At 37.7% G+C, this 25,408-nt stretch overlaps 1 protein-coding gene across 1 annotated transcript in view; it reads right to left on the bottom strand.

Annotated features, from left to right (window-relative positions):
• Positions 1 to 19,038: 19,038 nt before the first annotated feature.
• runx1 (RUNX family transcription factor 1) overlaps positions 19,039 to 25,408 on the bottom strand; it is a 21,077-nt gene continuing 14,707 nt past the window's right edge. The window contains exons 5-8 of the mRNA XM_028441828.1: positions 22,984 to 23,088; positions 22,665 to 22,892; positions 22,012 to 22,131; positions 19,039 to 19,544 (exon numbers count right to left, since the gene is read on the bottom strand). Of these exons, the coding sequence (XP_028297629.1) occupies positions 19,039 to 19,544; positions 22,012 to 22,131; positions 22,665 to 22,892; positions 22,984 to 23,088 (959 nt within the window). The remainder of the gene's footprint in view (positions 19,545 to 22,011; positions 22,132 to 22,664; positions 22,893 to 22,983; positions 23,089 to 25,408) is intronic.

The following is a 25,408-nucleotide window of genomic DNA, read 5'->3' as shown; positions in this document are numbered from 1 at the left end:
TGATTAGGCTTATTAGCCTTCATTAGGGCTTAATTAGGCTTATTGGCCTTCATTAGGGCTTGATTAGGCTTATTAGCCTTCATTAGGGCTTGATTAGGCTTATTAGCCTTCATTAGGGCTTAATTAGGCTTATTAGCCTTCATTAGGGCTTGATTAGGCTTATTAGCCTCAATTAGGGGTTAATTAGGCTTATTAGCCTTCATTAGGGCTTGATTAGGCTTATTAGCCTCAATTAGGGCTTGATTAGGCTTATTAGCCTCAATTAGGGGTTGATTAGGCTTATTAGCCTTCATTAGGGCTTGATTAGGCTTATTAGCCTCAATTAGGGGTTGATTAGGCTTATTAGCCTTCATTAGGGCTTAATTAGGCTTATTAACCTTCATTAGAGGTTAATTAGGCTTATTAGCCTTCATTAGGGCTTGATTAGGCTTATTAGCCTTAATTAGGGCTTGATTAGGCTTATTAGCCTTCATTAGGGGTTAATTAGGCTTATTAGCCTTCATTAGGGCTTGATTAGGCTTATTAGCCTTCATTAGGGCTTGATTAGGCTTATTAGCCTTCATTAGGGCTTGATTAGGCTTATTAGCCTTCATTAGGGCTTGATTAGGCTTATTAGCCTTCATTAGGGGTTAATTAGGCTTATTAGCCTTCATTAGGGCTTGATTAGGCTTATTAGCCTTCATTAGGGCTTGATTAGGCTTATTAGCCTTCATTAGGGCTTGATTAGGCTTATTAGCCTTCATTAGGGCTTGATTAGGCTTATTAGCCTTAATTAGGGCTTCATTAGGGCTTAATTAGGCTTATTAGCCTTCATTAGAGCTTGATTAGGCTTATTAGCGTTAATTAGGGGTGAATTAGGCTTATTAGCCTTCATTAGGGCTTAATTAGGCTTATTAGCCTTCATTAGGGCTTGATTAGGCTTATTAGCCTTCATTAGGGCTTGATTAGGCTTATTAGCCTTCATTAGGGCTTGATTAGGCTTATTAGCGTTAATTAGGGGTGAATTAGGCTTATTAGCCTTCATTAGGGCTTAATTAGGCTTATTAGCCTTCATTAGGGCTTGATTAGGCTTATTAGCCTTCATTAGGGCTTAATTAGGCTTATTAGCGTTAATTAGGGGTGAATTAGGCTTATTAGCCTTCATTAGGGCTTAATTAGGCTTATTGGCCTTCATTAGGGCTTGATTAGGCTTATTAGCCTTCATTAGGGCTTGATTAGGCTTATTAGCCTTCATTAGGGCTTGATTAGGCTTATTAGCCTTCATTAGGGCTTAATTAGGCTTATTAGCGTTAATTAGGGGTTAATTAGGCTTATTAGCCTTCATTAGGGGTTAATAGGGGTTAATTAGGCTTATTAGCGTTAATTAGGGGTTAATTAGGCTTATTAGCCTTAATTAGAGGTTAATAGGGGTTAATTAGGCTTATTAGCGTTAATTAGGGGTTAATTAGGCTTATTAGCGTTAATTAGAGGTTAATAGGGGTTAATTAGGCTTATTAGCGTTAATTAGGGGTTAATTAGGCTTATTAGCGTTAATAGGGGTAAATTAGGCTTATAATGTTAATTAGGGGTTAATTAGGCTTATTAGCATTAATTAGGGGTTAATTAGGCTTATTAGCATTAATTAGGGGTTAATTAGGCTTATTAGCATTAATTAGGGGTAAATTAGGCTTATTAGCGTTAATTAGGGGTTGTTAGGGGGTGTTAGGGTTATTAGCGTTAATTAGGAGTTAATAGGGGTTAATTAGGGTTAATTAGGAGGTGCTAGGGTTATTAGTGTTAAATAGGGGTTAATAGGGTTAATAGGGTCATTAGGGGTTAATTAGGGGTTGTTAGGGTTATTAGCGTTAATTAGGGGTTATTAGGGTTATTAGGGGTTAATTAGGGGTTAGTAGCGTTAATTAGGGGTTGTTAGGGTTATTAGGATTGTTAGGGTCATTGGGGTTATTAGGGGTTAAATAGGATTATTTGGGTTAATGTGTGGTTATTATGTCAATAGAGGTTAATTAGGGGTTAATAGCGTTAATTAGGGGTAAATAGCATTAATTAGGGGTTGTTAGGGTTATTAGGATTGTTAGGGTCATTGGGGTTAATTAGGGTTATGAGGGCCATTAGCTTAATTAGGGTTATTAGCGTTAATTAGGGGTTATTAGGGTCATTAGGGTCATTAGGGGTTAATAGTGTTAATTAGGGGTTGTTAGGGTTATTAGGATTGTTAGGATCATTAGAGTTAATTAGGGGTTATTAGGGGTAATCAGGGGTTATTAGGGTGAGGGTTTGCACTCACTGCTAAACGCTTTGTTTGCACATCATCTGAGACAGGGGTTCTCAACCTTGGGGTCAGGACCCCATTTGGAGTCGCAAGACACTGGGAGGGAGTTGCCAGACGCCTTCAAGAAACTATGAATATTTTATGAACAATTTCAGCCCATTTTTCCTTATTTTTACCATTTTTCTGCAAATTCACAAAACTCATTATATTTTAACTTATTTTCATCACTTTTTATTTCCATATTTTTTGCTTCTTTTAATGTATTTTTGCTACATTTCTCCCATTTCTGACACTTCTACATCATATTTTAATGACTTCTACACATTTCTCTACTTTCCAGACATGTTCATCATTAATAAACCATTTGTTGACCTATTATTAACACTTTAACCTCTTTTCATCATATTTCATGATTATTTTTTGACAATTTAACCACATTCACCATTTGTCATGTCTATTATTTACCAGTTCAAACTAATTGTTCCAATATTATATAATTCCAGTATATAACGCTTTGAACTATTTTTACCACTTTTTCTGTGTTTTTATCCATTTTAACTTATAACTTTAACACATTTCTGTGATTTTTAAAATCATTTTCCACCATTTTTATTCACTTTGAAGCATTTTATTAGTGATTAAAACCATGATTTCCATCTTTAAGATGATTATAATAATAATAATAAACGTTCCTGGATAACAGTGGATATTATTCAGATGAATAAATAAATGTGGTTATCACAGATTCATAGAACAATAGACCATCATTTTACTGACTTTATGGATGGACCCCAAAAATCTCTCCTTTATTCCCCCTTATAGATGGTCCTGTCTCCACATGACTGTTCTTCAATGTTCATGTCTGTGTTCAACCACCTTCAGCTACAGTGGGGGTCCCTGCTCTATGGGACCTTTATTTTGGAGGGTCCCTGCGCTCTATGGGACCTTTATTTTGGAGGGTCCCTGCTCTATGGGACCTTTATTTTGGAGGGTCCCCGCTCTATGGGACCTTTATTTTGGAGGGTCCCTGCTCTATGGGACCTTTATTTTGGAGGGTCCCCGCTCTATGGGACCTTTATTTTGGAGGTCCCTGCTCTATGGGACCTTTATTTTGGAGGGTCTCCGCTCTATGGGACCTTTATTTTGGAGGGTCCCTGCTCTATGGAACCTTTATTTTGGAGGGTCCCTGCTCTATGGAACCTTTATTTTGGAGGGTCCCTGCTCTATGGAACCTTTATTTTGGAGGGTCCCTGCTCTATGGGACCTTTATTTTGGAGGGTCCCTGCTCTATGGGACCTTTATTTTGGAGGGTCCCTGCTCTATGGGACCTTTATTTTGGAGGGTCCCCGCTCTCTGGGACCTTTATTTTGGAGGGTCCCCACTCTCTGGGACCTTTATTTTGGAGGGTCCCTGCTCTATGGGACCTTTATTTTGGAGGGTCCCCGCTCTATGGAACCTTTATTTTGGAGGGTCCCTGCTCTATGGGACCTTTATTTTGGAGGGTCCCTGCTCTATGGGACCTTTATTTTGGAGGGTCCCTGCTCTATGGAACCTTTATTTTGGAGGGTCCCCGCTCAATGGGACCTTTATTTTGGAGGGTCCCTACTCTATGGGACCTTTATTTTGGAGGGTCCCTGCTCTATAGAACCTTTATTTTGGAGGGTCCCTGCTCTATGGGACCTTTATTTTGGAGGGTCCCTGCTCTATGGAACCTTTATTTTGGAGGGTCCCTGCTCTCTGGGACCTTTATTTTGGAGGGTCCCCGCTCTCTGGGACCTTTATTTTGGAGGGTCCCTGCTCTATGGAACCTTTATTTTGTGCAGTCGGAGGGTCCAAAGGTTGAGAACCACTGATCTAAGAAGCACATTTTTTATTCTTCACTACAAAACACCTCAGACTGAACCAAACACACAGTCTGGTTCATTTCCAGTGGAATTCCCCCTAAACACACACACACACACACACACACACACACACACACACACACACACACACACACACACACACACACACACACACACACACACACACACACACACACACACACACACACACACACACACACACACACACACACACCTTTCTAAAGGAACAACAGACCATGAACACAGAGTTCTTTGCCTAGTTTAAACTAAGTTTAACCCTAGTTTAAGCTCAGATCTATCACACAGTTTATGTAGAAACCCTGAGAGAACATGTTCCTACCTGAAGCTCCTCTGGTTCCTCTCTGGTTCCTCTCTGGTTCCTCTCTGGTTCCTGTGTCTGCAGCAGCTGCCTGATTGTGGGAATGTCCACCAGGCTCCGCCCCCTGAAGCAGAGAGATAAAAGGAGGAGTAAAGAGGGGGATACATTCCTCTTCCTGTGAAAACACTGATCACAGGTTCTAGTTAGTCATTATTCAGCTGAACACGTTCAAACACACAGTAATGGTTAGAATTCAAAACAAAGCTCTGATTTCAAAGTAAAACATCTGGAGTGAGTGTGAAAATAAGTAGGTAAACTTTATAGTGTTTTTCACACAGAGCTTTATAATGAACACAATGAAGCTCAAACAATCATAAAGCAGATCTATTGGCTCTAAAAAGCCTCTTTAATAAAAGAAGTCTTTAAAAGTCTCCACAGAGTCAAAGGTCACAGGAAGTTCATTCCAGAGATGAAGAACAACAGCTTTAAAGACACGCCTCCTCTGGTTATGGTTCCAGGAACCATTAGCAGGTTTTGACCTGAGGACCTCAGACTCTGAGCTGTAGTGGAGACCTGGATCAGATCTATGACATCATCTGGAGCATGTCCATGAAGCTCCTGAAAGTCAGGACCAGAACTTTAAAGTTCATCTGAAGGCAACAGGAAGTCCATGGAGATACTTCAGAGCAGCAGTAATATGGTCTGTGCTGATGGTGGAGGTTTAGAACATACTGTAGGTGGATCAACAGGTAGTTACAGTAGTCCAACCACAACCACACAAAAGCATGAATAATGATCTCCAGCTCTTTTTGTGAGAACATCTGTCTCTGTTTGGAGATATTACACAGCATAATCAATATACCTGTACAGTGGTATATTAAAAAATATATAGAGGTATTTAATATGAACGATATACCACCACCTCTATAATGATAATAAATATATATTTATATCATAAAAATATATAGAGGTATTTAATATGAACGATATATCACCACCTCTATAATGATAATAAATATATATTTATATCATAAAAATATATAGAGGTATTTAATATGAACGATATATCACCACCTCTATAATGATAATAAATATATATTTATATCATAAAAATATATAGAGGTATTAATATGAACGATATATCGCCACCTCTATAATGATAATAAATATATATTTATATCATAAAAATATATAGAGGTATTTAATATGAACGATATATCACCACCTCTATAATGATAATAAATATATATTTATATCATAAAAATATATAGAGGTATTTAATATGAACGATATATCACCACCTCTATAATGATAATAAATATATATTTATATCATAAAAATATATAGAGGTATTTAATATGAACGATATACCACCACCTCTATAATGATAATAAATATATATTTATATCATAAAAATATATAGAGGTATTTAATATGAACGATATACCACCACCTCTATAATGATAATAAATATATATTTATATCATAAAAATATATAGAGGTATTTAATATGAATGATATATCACCACCTCTATAATGATAATAAATATATATTTATATCATAAAAATATATAGAGGTATTTAATATGAACGATATATCACCCACCTCTATAATGATAATAAATATATATTTATATCATAAAAATATATAGAGGTATTTAATATGAACGATATATCACCACCTCTATAATGATAATAAATATATATTTATATCATAAAAATATATAGAGGTATTTAATATGAACGATATATCACCACCTCTATAATGATAATAAATATATATTTATATCATAAAAATATATAGAGGTATTTAATATGAACGATATATCACCACCTCTATAATGATAATATATATATATTTATATCATAAAAATATATAGAGGTATTTGGTATGAACGATATATCACCACCTCTATAATGATAATAAATATATATTTATATCATAAAAATATATAGAGGTATTTAATATGAACGATATATCACCACCTCTATAATGATAATAAATATATATTTATATCATAAAAATATATAGAGGTATTTAATATGAACGATATATCACCACCTCTATAATGATAATAAATATATATTTATATCATAAAAATATATAGAGGTATTTAATATGAACGATATATCACCACCTCTATAATGATAATAAATATATATTTATATCATAAAAAATATATAGAGGTATTTAATATGAACGATATATCACCACCTCTATAATGATAATAAATATATATTTATATCATAAAAATATATAGAGGTATTTTAATATGAACGATACTATCACCCACCTCTATAATGATAATAAACATATATTTATATCATAAAAATATATAGAGGTATTTATATGAACGATCTATCACCACCTCTATAATGATAATAAATATATATTTATATCATAAAAATATATAGAGGTATTTTAATATGAACGATATACCACCACCTCTATAATTGATAATAAATATATATTTATATCATAAAAATATATAGAGGTATTTAATATGAACGATATATCACCACCTCTATAAGGATAATAAATATATATTTATATCATAAAAATATATAGAGGTATTTAATATGAACGATATATCACCACCTCTATAATGATAATAAATATATATTTATATCAGAAAAATATATAGAGGTATTTAATATGAACGATATATCACCACCTCTATAATGATAATAAATATATATTATATCATAAAAAATATATAGAGGTATTTAATATGAACGATATATCACCACCTCTATAATGATAATAAATATATATTTATATCATAAAATATATAGAGGTATTTAATATGAACGATATATCGCCACCTCTATAATGATAATAAATATATATTTATATCATAAAAATATATAGAGGTATTAATATGAACGATTATACCGCCACCTCTATAATGATAATAAATATATATTTATATCATAAAAATATATAGAGGTATTTATATGAAGATATATCACCACCTCTATAATGATAATTAATATATATTTATATCATAAAAAATATATAGAGGTATTTAATATGAACGATATATTAAACACCTCTATAATGATAATAAATATATATTTATATCATAAAAATATATAGAGGTATTTAATATGAACGATATACCACCACCTCTATAATGATAATAAATATATATTTATATCATAAAAATATATAGAGGTATTTAATATGAACGATATATCACCACCTCTATAATGATAATAAATATATATTTATTATCATTATAGAGGTATTTAATATGAACGATATATCACCACCTCTATAATGATAATAAATATATATTTATATCATAAAAATATATAGAGGTATTTAATATGAACGATATATCACCACCTCTATAATGATAATAAATATATATTTATATCATAAAAATATATAGAGGTATTTAATATGAACGATATATCACCACCTCTATAATGATAATAAATATATATTTATATCATAAAAATATATAGAGGTATTTAATATGAACGATATACCACCACCTCTATAATGATAATAAATATATATTTATATCATAAAAATATATAGAGGTATTTAATATGAACGATATATCACCACCTCTATAATGATAATAAATATATATATCAGTCGTGATCAGGCGATAACGTCCTAAACCACATGATTGAGCCTGATTACTGATCATGTGATCTGATTGGTTCATCCATAGGTAGAACTATTTAAAGCTCTTTACAGAGAAGACAAACATGAATAAACTACATTTCATTATATCAAATCTTGAATATGTCCATTTTTTTAAATTATATATTGTCAAATTGTGTATTTACCACTTCATTTTTCACCCCGTTTGTGTTTAATTACTTGTTAAAATAACTAAAAAAAAGGTAAAATATGAAAAACTAAATTAAAACTCTCTATTGTTTATACCAGAGTTTCTCAAATTAATAGAAATAAATCTATTGATGAGACACTAAATACTGTTTATTTACTAAATGAGATACTTTAAAATGTGTGTTATCACTCATTCATTTCATCATTATGATTTATAGATGTTTTGTTATAGTGTGTTAGGGTTGAGTGGAGGCGTGGCCTCAGATACAAGGAGAGATGGAGGCAGGATGATGTATACGCTCCATAAAGACAGGAGGAGGAGGGAACAAAGACCAGGACATGAAGAGGTAGACAATACACACAATGACTCAGCAGAACACACTGTGACTCAGCACTCATAAGTAGTGGAGGAGGTCACACCTGGGTGGAAACATGAAGGAGCTAATCAGTCACTAACCAAGCACACAGACATGACTGGGGGGTGGAGCCACAAGCAGGAACACCTGAAACATAGACAAGAGTTAAAGTAGAACACAGAATAAACAAAGACTAAAGTGTTCAACCCAGACATAATGTGGTAGTTGGACATGAGGGGGTACATAGATTCAGAAATAACAGAAAGGAGTACTTAGTATATACTACTAGTATATACTACTAGTATATACTACTAGTATATACTTACTTGTTTATGGGTTCAATAACGATAGATATGGTTATGTTTGAAAGCAGTTCTGTAACTGTAATTGTCCTTATTTATTTGTTCAAAGCTACATCTATTTTAGAGTTGTAGCCCCTCCCCCTAGAGGAAAATGCACGAGTCACCATGGTAACAGTAGTTTCTTATTGTGGGTATAAAACTGGTCAGTGTTGGTAGTGAGAAGATGTTTATGATAAAGATGAACTGTGTGTTCAACACATAAAGCTAATCGTTCTACAGTAATGTTAATAATTCATTAATAACATGAATTAACATTCACAGATATTCATAAAGTTTTATAATGAATAATGAATTTATTTTATAAAAACCACATTAATATGATGAGTCATCTCCAGACTAGACTTGTCTATGATGGGAAAACATCACCAACTACAGCAGCTGTAAAACATATAGTGAAAAACACAGAAATCTGCTAATAGATGCTACGTTTACTCTACGTTAACTTAGTGGATAGAGATGTAGATGATAGATGTAGATGATAGAGATGTAGATGATAGAGATGTAGATGATAGATGTAGATGATAGATGATAGATGTAGATGATAGATGTAGATGATAGATGTAGATGATAGAGATGTAGATGATAGAGATGTAGATGATAGAGATGTAGATGATAGATGATAGATGTAGATGATAGATGCAGATGATAGATGCAGATGTAGATGATAGATGATAGATGTAGATGATAGATGTAGATGATAGATGTAGATGATAGAGATGTAGATGATAGAGATGTAGATGATAGATGTAGAAGATAGATGTAGATGTAGATGATAGATGTAGATGATAGAGATGTAGATGATAGAGATGTAGATGATAGATGTAGAAGATAGATGTAGATGTAGATGTAGATGATAGATGATAGATGATAGATGTAGATGATAGATGTAGATGATAGATGATAGATGATAGATGTAGATGATAGATGATAGATGTAGAAGATAGATGTAGAAGATAGATGTAGAAGAGAGATGTAGATGATAGATGTAGAAGATAGATGTAGAAGATAGATGTAGATGATAGAGATGTAGATGATAGAGATGTAGATGATAGATGTAGATGATAGAGATGTACAGTAGATGACAGATGTAGAAGATAGATGTAGATGATAGATGTAGAAGATAGATGTAGATGATAGATGTAGAAGATAGATGTAGATGATAGATGTAGAAGATAGATGTAGATGATAGATGTAGAAGATAGATGTAGATGATAGATGTAGAAGATAGATGTAGATGATAGATGTAGATGATAGATGTAGATGATAGATGTAGATGATAGATGTAGATGATAGAGATGTAGATGATAGAGATGTAGATGATAGATGTAGATGATAGATGTAGATGATAGATAGATTAAACTGTACTGTATTTGAACTAAAATCAGTTTAACAGCCTCGACATAAAACATAAATGAATAAATAATGAAAATGTGTGTGTAACACACAGCTTCAGCACCTGTGTGTGTGTGTGTGTGTGTGTGTGTCAGATATTACACACACATTAATCCATACACAGTGATTAGTTGAGTTGAGTTTAATAATCACATAACATTTTAAAAGCCAACGTGCATCAGGTTACTGTGTGTGTGTGTGTGTGTGTGTGTGCGTGTGTGTGCGTGCGTGCGTGCGTGCGTGCGTGTGTGTGTGCATGTGCGTGTGCGTGTGTGTGTGTGTGTGTGTGTGTGTGTGTGTGTGTGAATCACATGCACACGTAGAGAAAGGCTTGAGTATTGATCTGTTTCCATCTCTGTTACATTAGTGTGTTTGAACACACACTGTGTTTCCATGGTAACTACTCTTTGATGAAACGGTTAAACTCAGGTTCAACCACATGTGTCAAACTCAAGGCCCGGGGACCAAATCCGGCCCTATAGAGCATCAAATTCGGCCCTCTGAAGAAAGTAGAAATGATAGAAAAAAATCATACAATACATAGACTGTGAGTAAAATATAGAAAATGACATTATATTTATAATATTTGCAGAGCTCAGTTTTTCACGTTTTTTTTTATCACATATAACACATCAGTCATTTTTATCTCAAATTGTTGAAAACATTTTCCTTAAATTATTCCATAAAACTTGTCCGTATTTGGCCCGTGAACCAGAATGTGTTTGACACCCCTGGTTAAACCCTGAACTGCTCTGTTTCATATTGTTTATTAATAATAATAATAATAATAATAATAATAATAATAATAATAATAATAATAATAATAATAATAATAATAATAATAACAATAATAATAATAATAATAATAATAATAATAATAATAATAATAATAATAATAATAATAATAATAATAATAATGTTCCTCCATCAAACACAATAAGTTAAACTAAAACATCTTTATTCTCTGAATAATCTGTGACAACAACTAAACTAAATCATACGTTATTGATCAACTGATGAGTAAAAACAAGACTTTAAAACGGCCGAAAAGGGGCCGTACCCGCTGCTTTACAACCATCTTCAAAGCATTTATTGGTTTCATTTTAAATATTATTGTTCTTTATCTTCTTTTATTAACTTTCGTCGTCACCAATTAGTCACAGAATAAAGTCATTGACTAAAACTTTTAGTTTCCAGACCTCATCACTGTCTGTTTACAGCATTATAATCATTTATCAACCATTTTTTATTATTTTTAACATTTTTCTCCAACTCCACCAAACTCACCATATTTTAACCTATTTTCATCACTTTTTATTTCCATATTTTTGCTCCTTTTAATGTATTTTTGCTACATTTCTCTCATTTCTGACACTTTTACATCATATTTCAATGAGTTTTCTACACATTGTTTCTACTTTCCAGACATGTTCATCACTTATAAACCATTTCTATCACTTTTACACCTAATGTCACATATATTGATCATTATTGTCATTTTTAACCTCTTTTCACCAGATTTCATCATTATATTCAACAATTTAACCACATTTACCATTTGTCATGTCCATTATTTACCAGTTTAAACTAAATGTTACAATATTAACACTTTGAACCATTTTTTAACACTTTTTCTGTTTGTTTTTGTCCACTCTAATTTATAACTTTTAACTCATTTTTGTTTTTAAAATCCCATTTCACCACCTTTTCCACCATTAGTGATTAAAATAAAAATAATAATAATAATAATAATAATAATAATAATAATTATAATAATTATAATAATAATAATAATAATAATAATAATAATAATAATAATAATAATAATAATAATAATAATAAAGTTCCTGATAACAGTGTGTGACATGTGACCACCTAATGTAGAATCCTATTGGTCAGCAGCTCGTTTGGATGAAAAACCATCCATGACCATTCGTGGTAGAATGTGGGTGTGTCCAAGGTGGGCGGGACAGGAAGTGAAATCACCTGCTGTGATTTATAAATGGGGAAAGTTTTATTAATGAGGCTCCTCCTCCTTCTGCAGGTAGTCTGAGAATAATGTGATCAATAATGTTAATAATCTGCTGTGTATCAATTTGTTGACTATTGTGTAAAACATGATGTTTGTGTTTCAGCCATGTCACTGTGTGTTTCTAAGTGTGCTTTGATCTTTGATGTATGAGGAATCAAAGCTAAACTCAACCATGTGACATCACGTGGACACGCCCACTGCTGACTGCTGAAAGAACTCATTCATAGATGCATCAGTTCAACTGGTGACCATTAGAAGTGGTGAAACATCATGGTAGAACAATGGAACCATCAGCTTTTAAAGAACAACACAAACACCAACAATGACATCCATTAGATTAGTGGTTCTCAACCTGCAACCCTCCAAAATAAAGGTCCCACAGAGCAGGGACCCATCAAAATAAAGGTCCCACAGAGCGGGGACCCATCAAAATAAAGGTTCCAGAGAGCGGGGACCCATCAAAATAAAGGTCTCAGAGAGTGGGGACCCTCCAAAATAAAGGTTCCAGAGAGCGGGGACCCTCCAAAATAAAGGTTCCAGAGAGTGGGGACCCTCCAAAATAAAGGTTCCAGAGAGCAGGGACCTCCAAAATAAAGGTTCCAGAGAGTGGGGACCCTTCAAAAATAAAGGTCCCAGAGAGCGTGGACCCTCCAAAATAAAGGTCCCATAGAGCAGGGACCTCCAAAATAAAGGTCCCATAGAGCAGGGACCCTCCAAAATAAAGGTCCCATAGAGCAGGGACCCCCACAGTAGCTGAAGGTGGTTGAACACAGACATGAACATTGAAGAACAGTCATGTGGAGACAGGACCATCTATAAGGGGGAATAAAGGAGAGATTTTTGGGGTCCATCCATAAAGTCAGTAAAATGATGGTCCATTGTTCTATGAATCTGTGATAACCACATTTATTTATTCATCTGAATAATATCCACTGTTATCCAGGAACGTTTATTATTATTATTATTATTATTATTATTATAATCATCTTAAAGATGGAAATCATGGTTTTAATCACTAATAAAATGGTTCAAAGTTGTAAATTAGAGTGGATAAAAATAGACAGAAAAAATGGTTAAAAAAAGGTTTAAAGTGTCAATATTGAAACAATTAGTTTGAGAAATGGTGAATGTGGTTAAATAATGATGAAATATGATGAAAATAGGTTAAAAGTGACAATAATGGATCAACATATGTGACATTAGGTGTAAAAGTGGTAGAAAGGGTGGAAAAAATGTGTAGAAAAGTCATTAAAATGTGATGTAGAAGTGTCAGAAATGGGAGAAATGTAACAAAAATACATTAAAAGGAGCAAAAAAAACGACAAGGAAAAGTGATGAAATTAGGTTAAAATATGCTGAGTTTGGTGGAGTTGAAGAAACATAGTAAAAATAAACAAAAATTTGCTCAAAATGTTCATAAAATATTCTTAGTTTCTTGAAGGCATCTGGGGACCTCCTCCCAGTGTCTTGTGACCCCAAATAGGGTCCTGACCCCAAGGTTGAGAACCCCTGGTGTAGAGTATCTGAGGAACATTATGTGTTTCAGTCTCAAAGATAAAACTGTAAATGTTTAGTTAAACTTTATGTTTTAGTGGTTCTTTCTGTCATGTTGTGCTGTTCTTTTTTCCACCACTAGAAGGCGCTACTGCCACAGACCTGGACATAGATCTGTACATAGATCTGTAGATAGACCGGAGATTGACGAAAATGGTGGATCGTGTGCTCAAATACTGCTATTTTCATAAAGTGAAACGTAAATCCTTTATTACCAATAAATGCTAATAACTCAGCAGATATGTATCAATATTATTATTGGATGTTAAACATGGTGTTATTGAGTGTGTGAATCCATTTTGAATGGATCCATAGTTTAACCAATGGTTCCCACTCACAATCAAGAAATACATCATTAATCTTTACATAACTTCTGAAATTGTGATTTCATTTAACTATTAATCATATATCTACATCAAAAGTGTGAGTTTAATCATTGTACATGTTGGCAAAATAAACACATCATCAGATTAATGTTGATGCACCAGGATCACATTGGATAGAATCTACCTGAGTTTACATTTATTATTCATGTTTTCATGGAGATATAACCACTTGTCTCCTAAGATCACATACACATAACAAAGAATGTTTTTAATCTTCTACATGAGCTACATGGTTATTTTTTCTTCAGAATGAAGTAGGACCCCTAGTGGTTGCAAATGGTGTGACATTTTAGAAATAAATGATACTGAGTGACAATTAATATCAAATATAAGGCAAATTCTCATTAACAAAGGCTATAAAAGCAGAAATAATTGAACTGATGTATATATTATTATTATTATGGTGATAATAATAAACATTAGGCCAAAGACACATGTTTTTCTACAAAAACGTTCAGGCTGAAGCCCACTTTGCCACAACTGTGCCAAAGATTCCCACAAGTTTGGAAACAAGTGAGAGAGTGTAGTATGTTGATTCCAATCATTGTTAGTCTTTGTTTGTTGTTTGACCACTAGGTGTGGCTATTTGGCTTGAAATAAACACATTTTATCCACTTTTTTTCAGGTTTCTGCCGAGCCATGCGTAATGCTATTTTTGATTCCAATCTTTGAAGCCGTTACGCATGTGTTATTCAGCAATGCTTTGATCAATCAGAATGATTGACACAGCATTTTAAAGCTCAGAGCCTGTATAAATTGTTGACATTAAACACTGTGGGAGTGGCTTTTGCCCTAGCCAATCAGCTGGGTAAAGGAGGGACCGACCATTTTACGCATGAGCGCAAGACCCGTGAGAGTCATGGAGGCTGGAGCTGCCCCCGCCGGTGGGTCCGTTGGGGTTGAAGAGGTTAATTCATGTTTTGATGGGGATTTAAATCAAGTGGTTAAATGACATCTTTGTCATCCACAGTTGTGGCTGAAAAGAAATTATTATTTAATCCTTTCCATGTGTAAAGTGTAATCAAACCTCTCCTTAAAAAACAACCTTTGATCAAAGTGACTTGTCCAGTTATAAACCAATATCTAATCTACCTTTTATTTACAACATTCTTAAAAAAGTCATCACAGGTCAACTATGTGATCACCTTCATAGGAACAATTTATAGAAAGCTTTCAGTCTGGCTTTAGAGCCAATCACAGCACAGTAACAGTAACCAATGATCTCCTCTTAGCCTCAGACAGAGGGTTGGTCTCAGTTCTGGTGATCTTAGATCTCAGTGCAGCCTTTGATACAGTGGATCATCATCTACTGCTGCAGAGACTGGGATTAAAGAAACAGCGCTGGGTTGGTTTAAATCCTACCAATCAGACAGAACCACTTTGTTCATGTTAATAATCTGTCCTCAGCCAGAGTTCATCATGGAGTTCCACAAGGTTCAGTTTTAGGACCAATATATTATATATGCTTCCACTAGGTAACATTATCAGAACATTATATACATTTCTATTGCTATGCAGATGATACACAGCTTTATCTCTCAATGAAATCAGATGAAACTCATCAGTTATTAAAACTCCAGGCTTGTCTTAATGACATCACATCCTGGATGAGTCGTAACTTTCTCCTTCTTAACCAGGATAAAACCAAAGTGATTTTATTTGGTCCAAAACACCTCAGAGATAAATTATCAGAGTAAATAGTGTCTCTAGATGACATCACTCTGTCACCCAGCACCACAGTAATAAACATAGACATTATCTTTGATACTGACTTATCCTTTAATTCTCATATTAAACAAATCACAAGGACAGCCTTCTTCTACCTCTGTAATATCTATAAAATCAGGAATATCTTGACCCAGAGTGATGCTGAAAAACTAATCCATGCATGTGTTACATCTAGATTAGATTATTATAACTCTATACTGTCAGGATGTTCTAGTAACTCACTAAAAAGTCTCCAGTTAATTCAGAATGCTGCAGCTAGAATACTAACAGGTACTAACAGGAGAGAACATATTTCTACAGTATTGGCTTCTCTTCATTGACTTCCTGTAAAATCTAGAATAGAGTTTAAAATCCTCCTGTTAGCATACAAAGCTCTACATGATCTAGCTCCTGTATATCTATAGAGACCTGTTAGTGCTCTATCATCCAGGTAGATCACTCTGCTCTCAGTCTGATGGTCTTCTAGAAGTTCCTAAAGTATCTAGAAGTAGAACAGGAGGCAGAGCGTTCAGCTACCAGGCTCCTCCCCTTTAGAACCAGCTCCCAGTCTTACTACAGGAGGCTGCTACTCTCTACACCTTTAAGGCTAAACTCTAAACCTACTTATATGCTGAAGCCAGTGACGTGCCGTCAGGGTAGGCAAGGTAGGCAGTGCCAACCCAAGGGTGAATTGATATTTTGATTATTTAATTATAATTTTATTTTATTTATTTATTTATTTTAAATTATCATATAATTATAAATTATTTATGTTTCCATTTCCAATAGCCTACAGTACCTATAAGTTTGACAGTGTCCGCATTTTGTGCGTTTCATAGTCCAAATTACTAAACATCACTATTTCCTGGAACAGCTGTCTTTTTTTTTTTTTGCTCCGCTGTAAGGCAGAGGGAGGCCACGCCCCCTCCCAAAGGCACATTGCTCCTCTGCCTCCGTTCTCATTGCATGATTTTACGTGTTTGCGTATGCGCAGTCAGGTCCTCAAGATGAAAACCATTTACGTACAAAGGCAGTGTAGAGAGCTGCCTTTGAACGTAATCGTGCTATGCTAAATGCTATACATAAGTTCACAGTACATTAGTGAATTGATATCACGTGACTGCTGCTGCTACGTTCTCTAGATAGTGGGCGGGATAACACTACAGTCATGATGACAGAGCTAGAGATGATAGAGAAACTTTGTTTTGAGGAAAAACGACATCTTTTAAAAGATGGAGACCAACACCTGAGCTACCAGACCTTCAGCAAAGATAAGGTCAGAACATTGTTGGTTCTTTCTACAGTGAATGGAACAAAAGGAAGGATTGACTTTGTGGATGCTCCTCACTGAGGATGTTCTGAGTTGTTGTTGTTGTCATTTTCTCCATGTTTCTGTGTTTCCAACACAAACAACAGATGTGCTGTCGTGTCATGAGATATATGTTGTTGGAGAGTATGGAGGCTATATTAAATAATGTTTATGTTTCTTTAATGGTGTTTATGATGTTGATTTTGTTTGATTAACACTTGACAGCAGAGACATATGAAATTGTCATTGGTGTTCTCTATTTGCAACGTGCCTACCCAACCCTAGTGGTCACTGCACGTCAGTGGCTAAAGCGTAAACCGTATAGTAGCATTAACCTAAAACGGACTTGGTCTCATTGTTTTGGTCACAATCACAGACCATTACACACAATGGTCAACACCTCAGACCATTGCGAGAGACGATTACATTCAAATCCTATTTATTTACTAAAGCATACATTGTATAATTGCGATAATTTAAAGCAGACATGGTCCTCTCTGTAGTGATAGCTGAGATCATTACCTGTGACCAGTACAAGACAAAACCTTGTCTGTAGTGGTAACATTTCAGAACATGGAGGATGCTGTAATACATTTAATATTAATATTAACATAACCACTAGGAATGAGTGTATCATAGTGTATCATGTTGTTCTGCAGTCTGTGTCTTCTCCTCTAACTCTGAGGGTTCTCTTTTCTGTTTCAGGTGTTTTGATGCTGGAGCTGGTGGTTCCTGATCAATGGTTCACAGCTCAACTAGTCTAGAACATTCTGATGGTCTATCCTTCTATTTTATTCTGTTTGTCCTTCTGTTCACTAACAACAACCAGTGGAACCAGATGTTCTCCACCTCTGAACCTGGTTCTAAAGGAGATTTATTCCCATAAAAAGTTTTTCTTCCCACTGTCACTAAATGTTTGTTCATTTGGATCTTGTTGGGTTCTTTCTTTTCACAACGGACTTTATCATTTGTTAAAGCACACTGAGATGACTTTGTAGTAATTTGCGCTAAATAAATAAAGTTGAGTTGAGTCATATCTGGCTCTGGATGAAATTTACAGCATTTTAAGATATTTCATGACAATTCTCGTCCCCAAAAACCTACATTTTGCCACAAAGATCATGTTTCTACGTGTGACAGAACCAAAGTTATGGTAAGATTGAAGTGAAGGCAGCTATCTTGTATTTCTTGATTGTGAGTGGGAACCATTGGTTTACCAGCGTGGAACTATTAAAATGGATTCAGATACTCACAAACACCATGGACACATGTTCATGTTTTCTATCAGAAGTCAAACATCTTAGTGACATATCTGCAGGGCTAAAATCTTTGCGTTTGTCAAAGTGTTTCCGTTCCTATTTAATCCAGCGCACACACACACACACACACACACACCAGTTCCAGTTCTTAAAGAACCCACTGATCCAGAACCTGCTGAGGCCGTGGGTTTAAAACATATAAATACAAAAGAGAACTTTGTTCTCCTAAAGTTTAGAGAAGGATCTTCTAGTCCGCTCCATGAACTACAACATGCTCTGCCCCTTTTTTCAGAATGGTCTTTATGAGCTAGAACATGCTCCACCCCTTTCTTCATTACAGTCTCCATGTGCTAGAGCATGCTCTGACCCTTTTTTCTGTCCGGTCTCCATGAGCTAGAACATGCTCCGGCCCTCTCCTCAGTAGGGTCTCCACACAGCCTCGGCTGTGGGGGACCCGCTGTGGCTAGACTCCACCTCCACCCCTACCCCATGGCCGTGGTTGGGCAGAGTGGGGTGCAGTAGGGAGGAGCCTGTGGAGGCGGGGGGTGAGCGTGGGTCCCCGCCTCCGCTGGCCCCAGCCATCATGGAGAACTGGTAAGAGCCAGACGTGGTGGAGTAGTACAGGTGGTAGGGTGACGACGTGGACTGGAAGGGTCCGCTCTGAGTCGGGGGGTGGGGGGTGTTTCCAGCATAAGGGGGGGGGAGGTACGTGTGGTAACGTCCCCCGGGCGTTGTTGCCATGGTGATGCCCAGGGCGCCGTTGGATACCGGGTTGTGGGAGGCCGTGTAGGTGAAGGCGGCCGCCGTTGGGGGGGGGTAGTGAACTCGCGGGTCAGAGAAACGTGTGTCAGAGAGGGGGGGCAGAGAGGTGAAAGGTCGATCCAAGGTCATCCTGGGATCACCGAACGGCCCGAGGTCAGACCCTGCTGAGGAACGAGTCACAGGTTAGTTACAGTAGTTAGTTTTATTTCATTCCTACCGACCGCCTCCGGCAGTGCTTTAGCACTGGACTACATCTCAAGTACGCACTGGTGGAGCACCTATACCAACAAAGTCACCTGTGACCACCAAGTGACCCCCGGAGTCTATAAGTTCCGGTGTCACCGGTGAATCTCTTCCTTGAATCCTCTCGCGCATGTATGGTTAGTCCTGTGAAAACCCTAACCCTAGTGCACAGTTAGCAGCAGTGCTTTCACTTGAGCTAACAGACAGGTAGCTCCTTCCAAATCGCAGCTTCGGCTGTTGTTTTCCTTTCAATACAGTAGCGCTTAGCTAGCAGCAGTGCTCCCGCTCAAGCTAAGCCCATCTAATTTTTCGTAGCTCAAGCTGTTGTTTTCCGTTCAGCTTGTGTGGTTAGCATGTCATTAGTGGCAGTGCTCAAGCTCAAGCTTACGACGCGCCCCATGGCTTTATTTGGGGTTCCCGCCGCAGCATAGGCTGCTTGGAACCTGGTTAGCTCGTCGACCAGCAGCAGTGCTCCCGCTCGAGCTGTCGGCGTGCTGCGCAGTATCTCCCGGTGAAGGCAGTGTCCTCACTCCGGCTCCCGGTGTGCTACTGTCGCCATGTTCCACTCTTGTGTGGATTGCATGGCCCCTCTGGAGTTGAAGAATAGTCACGATTTTGCCCACCCTGTTTGGGCATCGATCGTCTGAGGACAGGCTTATCTGAAAACCCATGCATGAACTGTGGCTACATGGCATAGTCAGTACGTATGGCCAGACTGAGAGAGGTAGAGCCGACAACCCCCTGGATGACCCGCTTCTCCCCTGCCAGGTCACAGCCATCAATTGACCAGCTGAGGGGACCATGGTGGCGCCAAGGGCCAAGAGGCCTTGGAGTAATAAATTAATATTAATAATAATGGCTTTAATTTATAATGCACTTTTGGCAGCCAAGGTCAACCGATTGTTGGCTGAGCTGGGTAAGATGAAAGACCTTCTGAAGGCTCTTCAGCCTGGAGCCGCCGCTCCGGCACCTCCAGAGATGAGGACCCTGGCTGATGAAAACGCCGTGTCCGTCACCACATCAGCGACACAGTTCTCACAAATCTGGAGGTGGACTCCCCATCGCATGCCTCTGAGTTGCTCTCCTGTTCCTCATGGCAGAGCCTGTTGCAGGGGGCTGACAACACCCCTATGGGGTTTATAATTTGTGGGGCCTTAGCTCGACTGCAGCTCAATGTCCCACACAAAAACCCTGCTCGGGTTCGTGCTTTCTTCAGGCGTCAACAGGCGCAGAATGTCTTTTCAGTCCCTCCTTCAGAGGACTGTGTCAGGGAACTTTACGCCTGCTGGAGGGCATGGAATCTGCCTCTGGTACTTCAGGCTTTGGGTCTTCATCCCTTTGAACCCTTGGCACAAATGCAGCTCAAGTGGGTGTCAGTCAAAACAGCATTTCTCCTATCCATTGTCTCTGCTCAACAGGTTGGTGAACTACATGCCCTTTCAGTGGAAGACACATGTTTGAGATGGCACCTTGACGGGGTCGGGGTCAAGCTGTGGCTGAACCCGGCCTTCTCCCAAAAGTGTTGTCACCATTGTACGTTAGCCAGACAATCCTGTTGACGCGCTTTGAACCATCGTCAGAAGGGGTGTCAGAACTGCTGTGTCCAGTTCGAGGCCTAAAGACTTACATTAACGCTTCATCGAGCATATGCCAATGCAACCAGCTTTTTGTCTGCTACGGCGGGCCAAGGCAGGGCAGGGCCCTGTCAAAACAGAGGCTATCTCACTGGGTGGTGGACGACATTACACATGCCTACACGGCCAGTGCTCTCCCTCCACCATCCAGGTTGAGATGTCACTCAAAGATGAGTGTATCTACCTCGTGGGCTTCTCTGAAGTACCCTTTCATGTGGTTTGTACTGGAGCCTCATGGACCTCACCCAGCACCTTTACCAGATTCTACAGGGTCAAAGTGGCTATGCCTCCTCCTCTGGGAGAGGTCTTGGCCATCAATCCCTCAGCATCCAGTGTGTGAAGTGGGTGTCCAAATTCCTCATGACACTGTCGACAATGCTCATCCAGTGCTAAAGCATCGCCTCTGGGGGTCATTAGGAATGAAATAGAATGAACGTTATCTACGTAACTACAGTTCAGTGAATGACCGCCAGAGCATTCAGTCACTCGTAATCACTGTGGTTTGGCAAGAAGATTCCTTTGGAAAAATCCATCGGTGACACTGGAACTTATAGACTCCGGGGGGTCACAGGTGACTTTGTTGGTAGGGGTGTTCGACCAGTGTGTACGTGAGACATAGATATCCAGTGCTAAAGCACCGCCTCTGGCAGTCATCCGGGATTCATAGAACCGTAGTTACATATGTAACTTTGGTTAGTTTAGTTAGTTAGTTAGTTAGTTAGTTAGTTGTACAGGTGTAAACAATGGTTACCTGTTAGTCTAGATGAGAGCTCACTGAGCGTAGTAGAGCGGGGGGGGGACAGGGCGCTGGTCGGGTAGGGGTAGGACTGGTCGTAGGACCAGGAGGGGGAGGACCCCACCTGTCTGGACTCTGCAGGAGGAACATACACACCATTCATGGGCTGAGCACCATGAGAATCCAGGAACATATTCTGAAAGAGTGGATTCTAATCTTTCCAATGGTGTTACACATAGAAATCTAAGATTACTTGAAGACTTTATGGATGTTTGAATGTTGTCTCACTAAAGTATAGAAGAGAGAAAACGTTCTATGAACATTATGAAGGCAGCCAGCAGGGGGCACCAACTAAAGCATTAGCATTACTTTGCAGTAGCATTGGTTGTCAGTAGCTATTTTAACGGTTTCAACGCCATCTACATCAACAGATACCTTTGCTTTCAGTTCAGTGTTGAACAGAAGCGCAGCGTACATTTAGAAACACTTTCATTTTTAGGAGCTCGAATCGTAGCCTTTATCAGATGAGCTAACGTGCTAACGTGTTTACCAGTCAATGTGCTGCTGCCTTTGGTAAAAACTACAGACTACGGTTAAAACAAAGCATTACTGTACTCAGAAATAGACATGTAACTGAGGCATGTGGGGGGAGGGGGAGGGGAACTGACCTGTGGTTAGCGTAGCGTGCGTTGGGCTGTTGAACGTGCTAACTGGGTTTAGCACGGTGTTTTGACGGCTGCTGACTGACGACTGCTGGAGGTGGTGGTGGTGGTGGTGAAGGTGGTGGTGGGTGGGCGTCGCCCTTATGGTGTTCCGTCTCAGCTGCTCCAGCTCCGTCAGCCTCTCAGAGAATGCGAGGGAACCAGATTTAACGTCGTCCATCTTCTGACGATGACCTGGCAGTAGGAAGAGGAAGAAGAAGATCACAGATTTAGACCCCGCCCCCTCCTCCTGTTCAGCACCAATGGGACAGTGAAAGGGACTCACGGCGTGGCTCTCGAGGGCCGTCCACTGTGATCTTAATGGCTCTCTGGTAGGTGGCCACCTGGGGGGGGCTGCTGAACACGGTGATGGTCAGAGTGAAACTTTTTCCTGGAGGAGGAATATCAACACATTAGATTGAGTACTAGGCTATACTATATATGTGTATATATATACACAAATATTCTAGTTGGCTTTGGAATGTGATTGGTCTTTGTCAGTCTATTACTGTCCCTCGCCATGCTGGCTTTTATAATTAGCGAGTGTGTCCATCCATCCATCCATCCATCCATCCATCCATCCATCCATTTTCAGACCTGCATTGTCCTATTTCAGGGCCACAGTGTAGTGAGCATGTGTGAGGTTAAATGGAGCTGGACATGACCACCAGGTGGAGCTGTTGCAGCTCTGCGTCCTTTATAAACCACTATGGTTAGAGATGAATGCTGATGACCAATGGTAATGTGATAATATGATCCTATCAGCAGTGACTCTGGGTTGTCAGCACACACTAATGGAACAGAACAGAACCATGTGTTTGTGACCCAATGGTTGAGGTGATAAACAAATAATTATTACCTTAAATGAACTATTCCTGTATTTAATAAGGATGAGGAGGAGAAGAAAGTGACATATCAGCTTAAAACTCCTGTAAGTGTTTGAATCTGCTGCTGCTGGATGAACACAGCGCTGAGACTGAGTCACAATAGTCTCTGAAATATCATGTGTTTTACTGTAATGTACAGTTATTTGTCTGAAAACCAGTGTTGTGCTAGTTACTGAAAAAAAGTAACTAGTTACCATTACTAGTTACTTCATTAACAAAGTAACTCAGTTACTATTTTGATTACTTACACCAAAAAGTAATGCGTTACTGTAAAAAGTAACTTTTGAGTTACTTAGAGTTAAATAATGTATTATTTATTTTGGGTCATTTGTGTCCAGCTTCATATTAGTGCTGTATTAATATAATAATCAACTGTTGATCAACTGCTATAAAACAACCATAAATGATATGCATATAAAGCATAAAACAGCTTCTCCAAAATTAAAACTAATTTTCAGCCTTAGCACAGTAATGTAAAGTAAGCTGTGCATATTCCAGGTGCACATTCTGCTGTTGAAAATGCTTATAAAAATAAATGCGGAAAAACTAATTCACAGCATTTTTCTCAGCTACACAATGCTAAACATATCAGGCTAATGAGCTGCTGTTAGCAGTGACTCAGCAGCAGCGACACGCTGCATATTTACAACATACCGTGCAATAGCTTAGCTGACCTGTCCCAGTCTCAGTCCGTTAAAATCCAGCCGCAGCGTTAGCTTAGCTTCACCGATGCATCTTTTGGAGACAAAAAATAATGCGCGTATTTCCACTCTGAGAAGCTCGTCCTGTTCTCGCATTGACTCGCCATGATTGGCGCACGTGATGTAAACAGAAACACGCTGCCATTGCTTCTTCTTCTACTGTTTTACCGTGTTTGGCACGGTATCCCGCAAAAATATGTAGCGCCACTGTAAACAGGAAGTACATTACTGCTAGCAAAGTAACGGACAAACGCACCATATTGTAACGGTAACGGCGTTAGTTCTTTAGAAAAATATTGCGTTACAGTACTAGTTACTGTCAAAAGTGATGTTGGGGTAACGCGTTACCGCCCAACACTGCTGAAAACAATAATAACAGTGTGTGGATAACAAGAGAAAATCACTTTGGTGATCATTGATCTGCCTCAGAGTGAGTCATGCAGGCAAATCAGTGTATAGACACGCCCACTCATGAATATGCATAAGCAGGCAGCAAACAGCCAGTTGGTCAGAAAGTGACGTTTCAGAGGCTGAAACTCTGGAAAACAGACGAGTTTAGGAAAATAAACCTCAAATACTATGTTTTTGGGATTGTTAGAACAAAGGGAGATGAGTGAAAAATAGCATAGTATGGGACCTTTAAATACCATACATGACCTGCTGGGGGCAGTGTCGCTTCACCATTTACACTGTGAAGAACAACAGAAGAAGAACCAACCTAAAAGCTTGTAAATATGGGACCATTTCACTGTAAACTTCTACTACACAGCTGAGGTACTAACATGTGTGACATGAAACTAACAGTTTTATGTTAAAGTCAAAGCAGCACAAAACTATTTTATTAAAGAAAAAAAATCTCAATAACATGGCCTTTTAAGGAAAACAATGGTCACATGACTCCAGTGCCAAAAAAATAAAATAACAAATAAATTCCTATATATTTTGTACAGTCACTGTGTTTTATGGTACCTAAAATATTTGTATATAATGCAATATTACGTCTATTATGTTTTTTCACGGAGATTACTAGAAAACACCCAGGAGGAGGTCTCATCAATATCTAAGCTGTAATGTGATGTAGTGCCCTGAAGGTGGCAGCAGTACACCTTTAGATGAGAGATTA

This window comes from Gouania willdenowi, unplaced genomic scaffold (genome assembly GCF_900634775.1).
Source record: "Gouania willdenowi unplaced genomic scaffold, fGouWil2.1 scaffold_332_arrow_ctg1, whole genome shotgun sequence".
Classification (NCBI taxonomy): domain Eukaryota; kingdom Metazoa; phylum Chordata; class Actinopteri; order Blenniiformes; family Gobiesocidae; genus Gouania; species Gouania willdenowi.
This window is presented reverse-complemented; position numbering and strand designations above follow the sequence as displayed.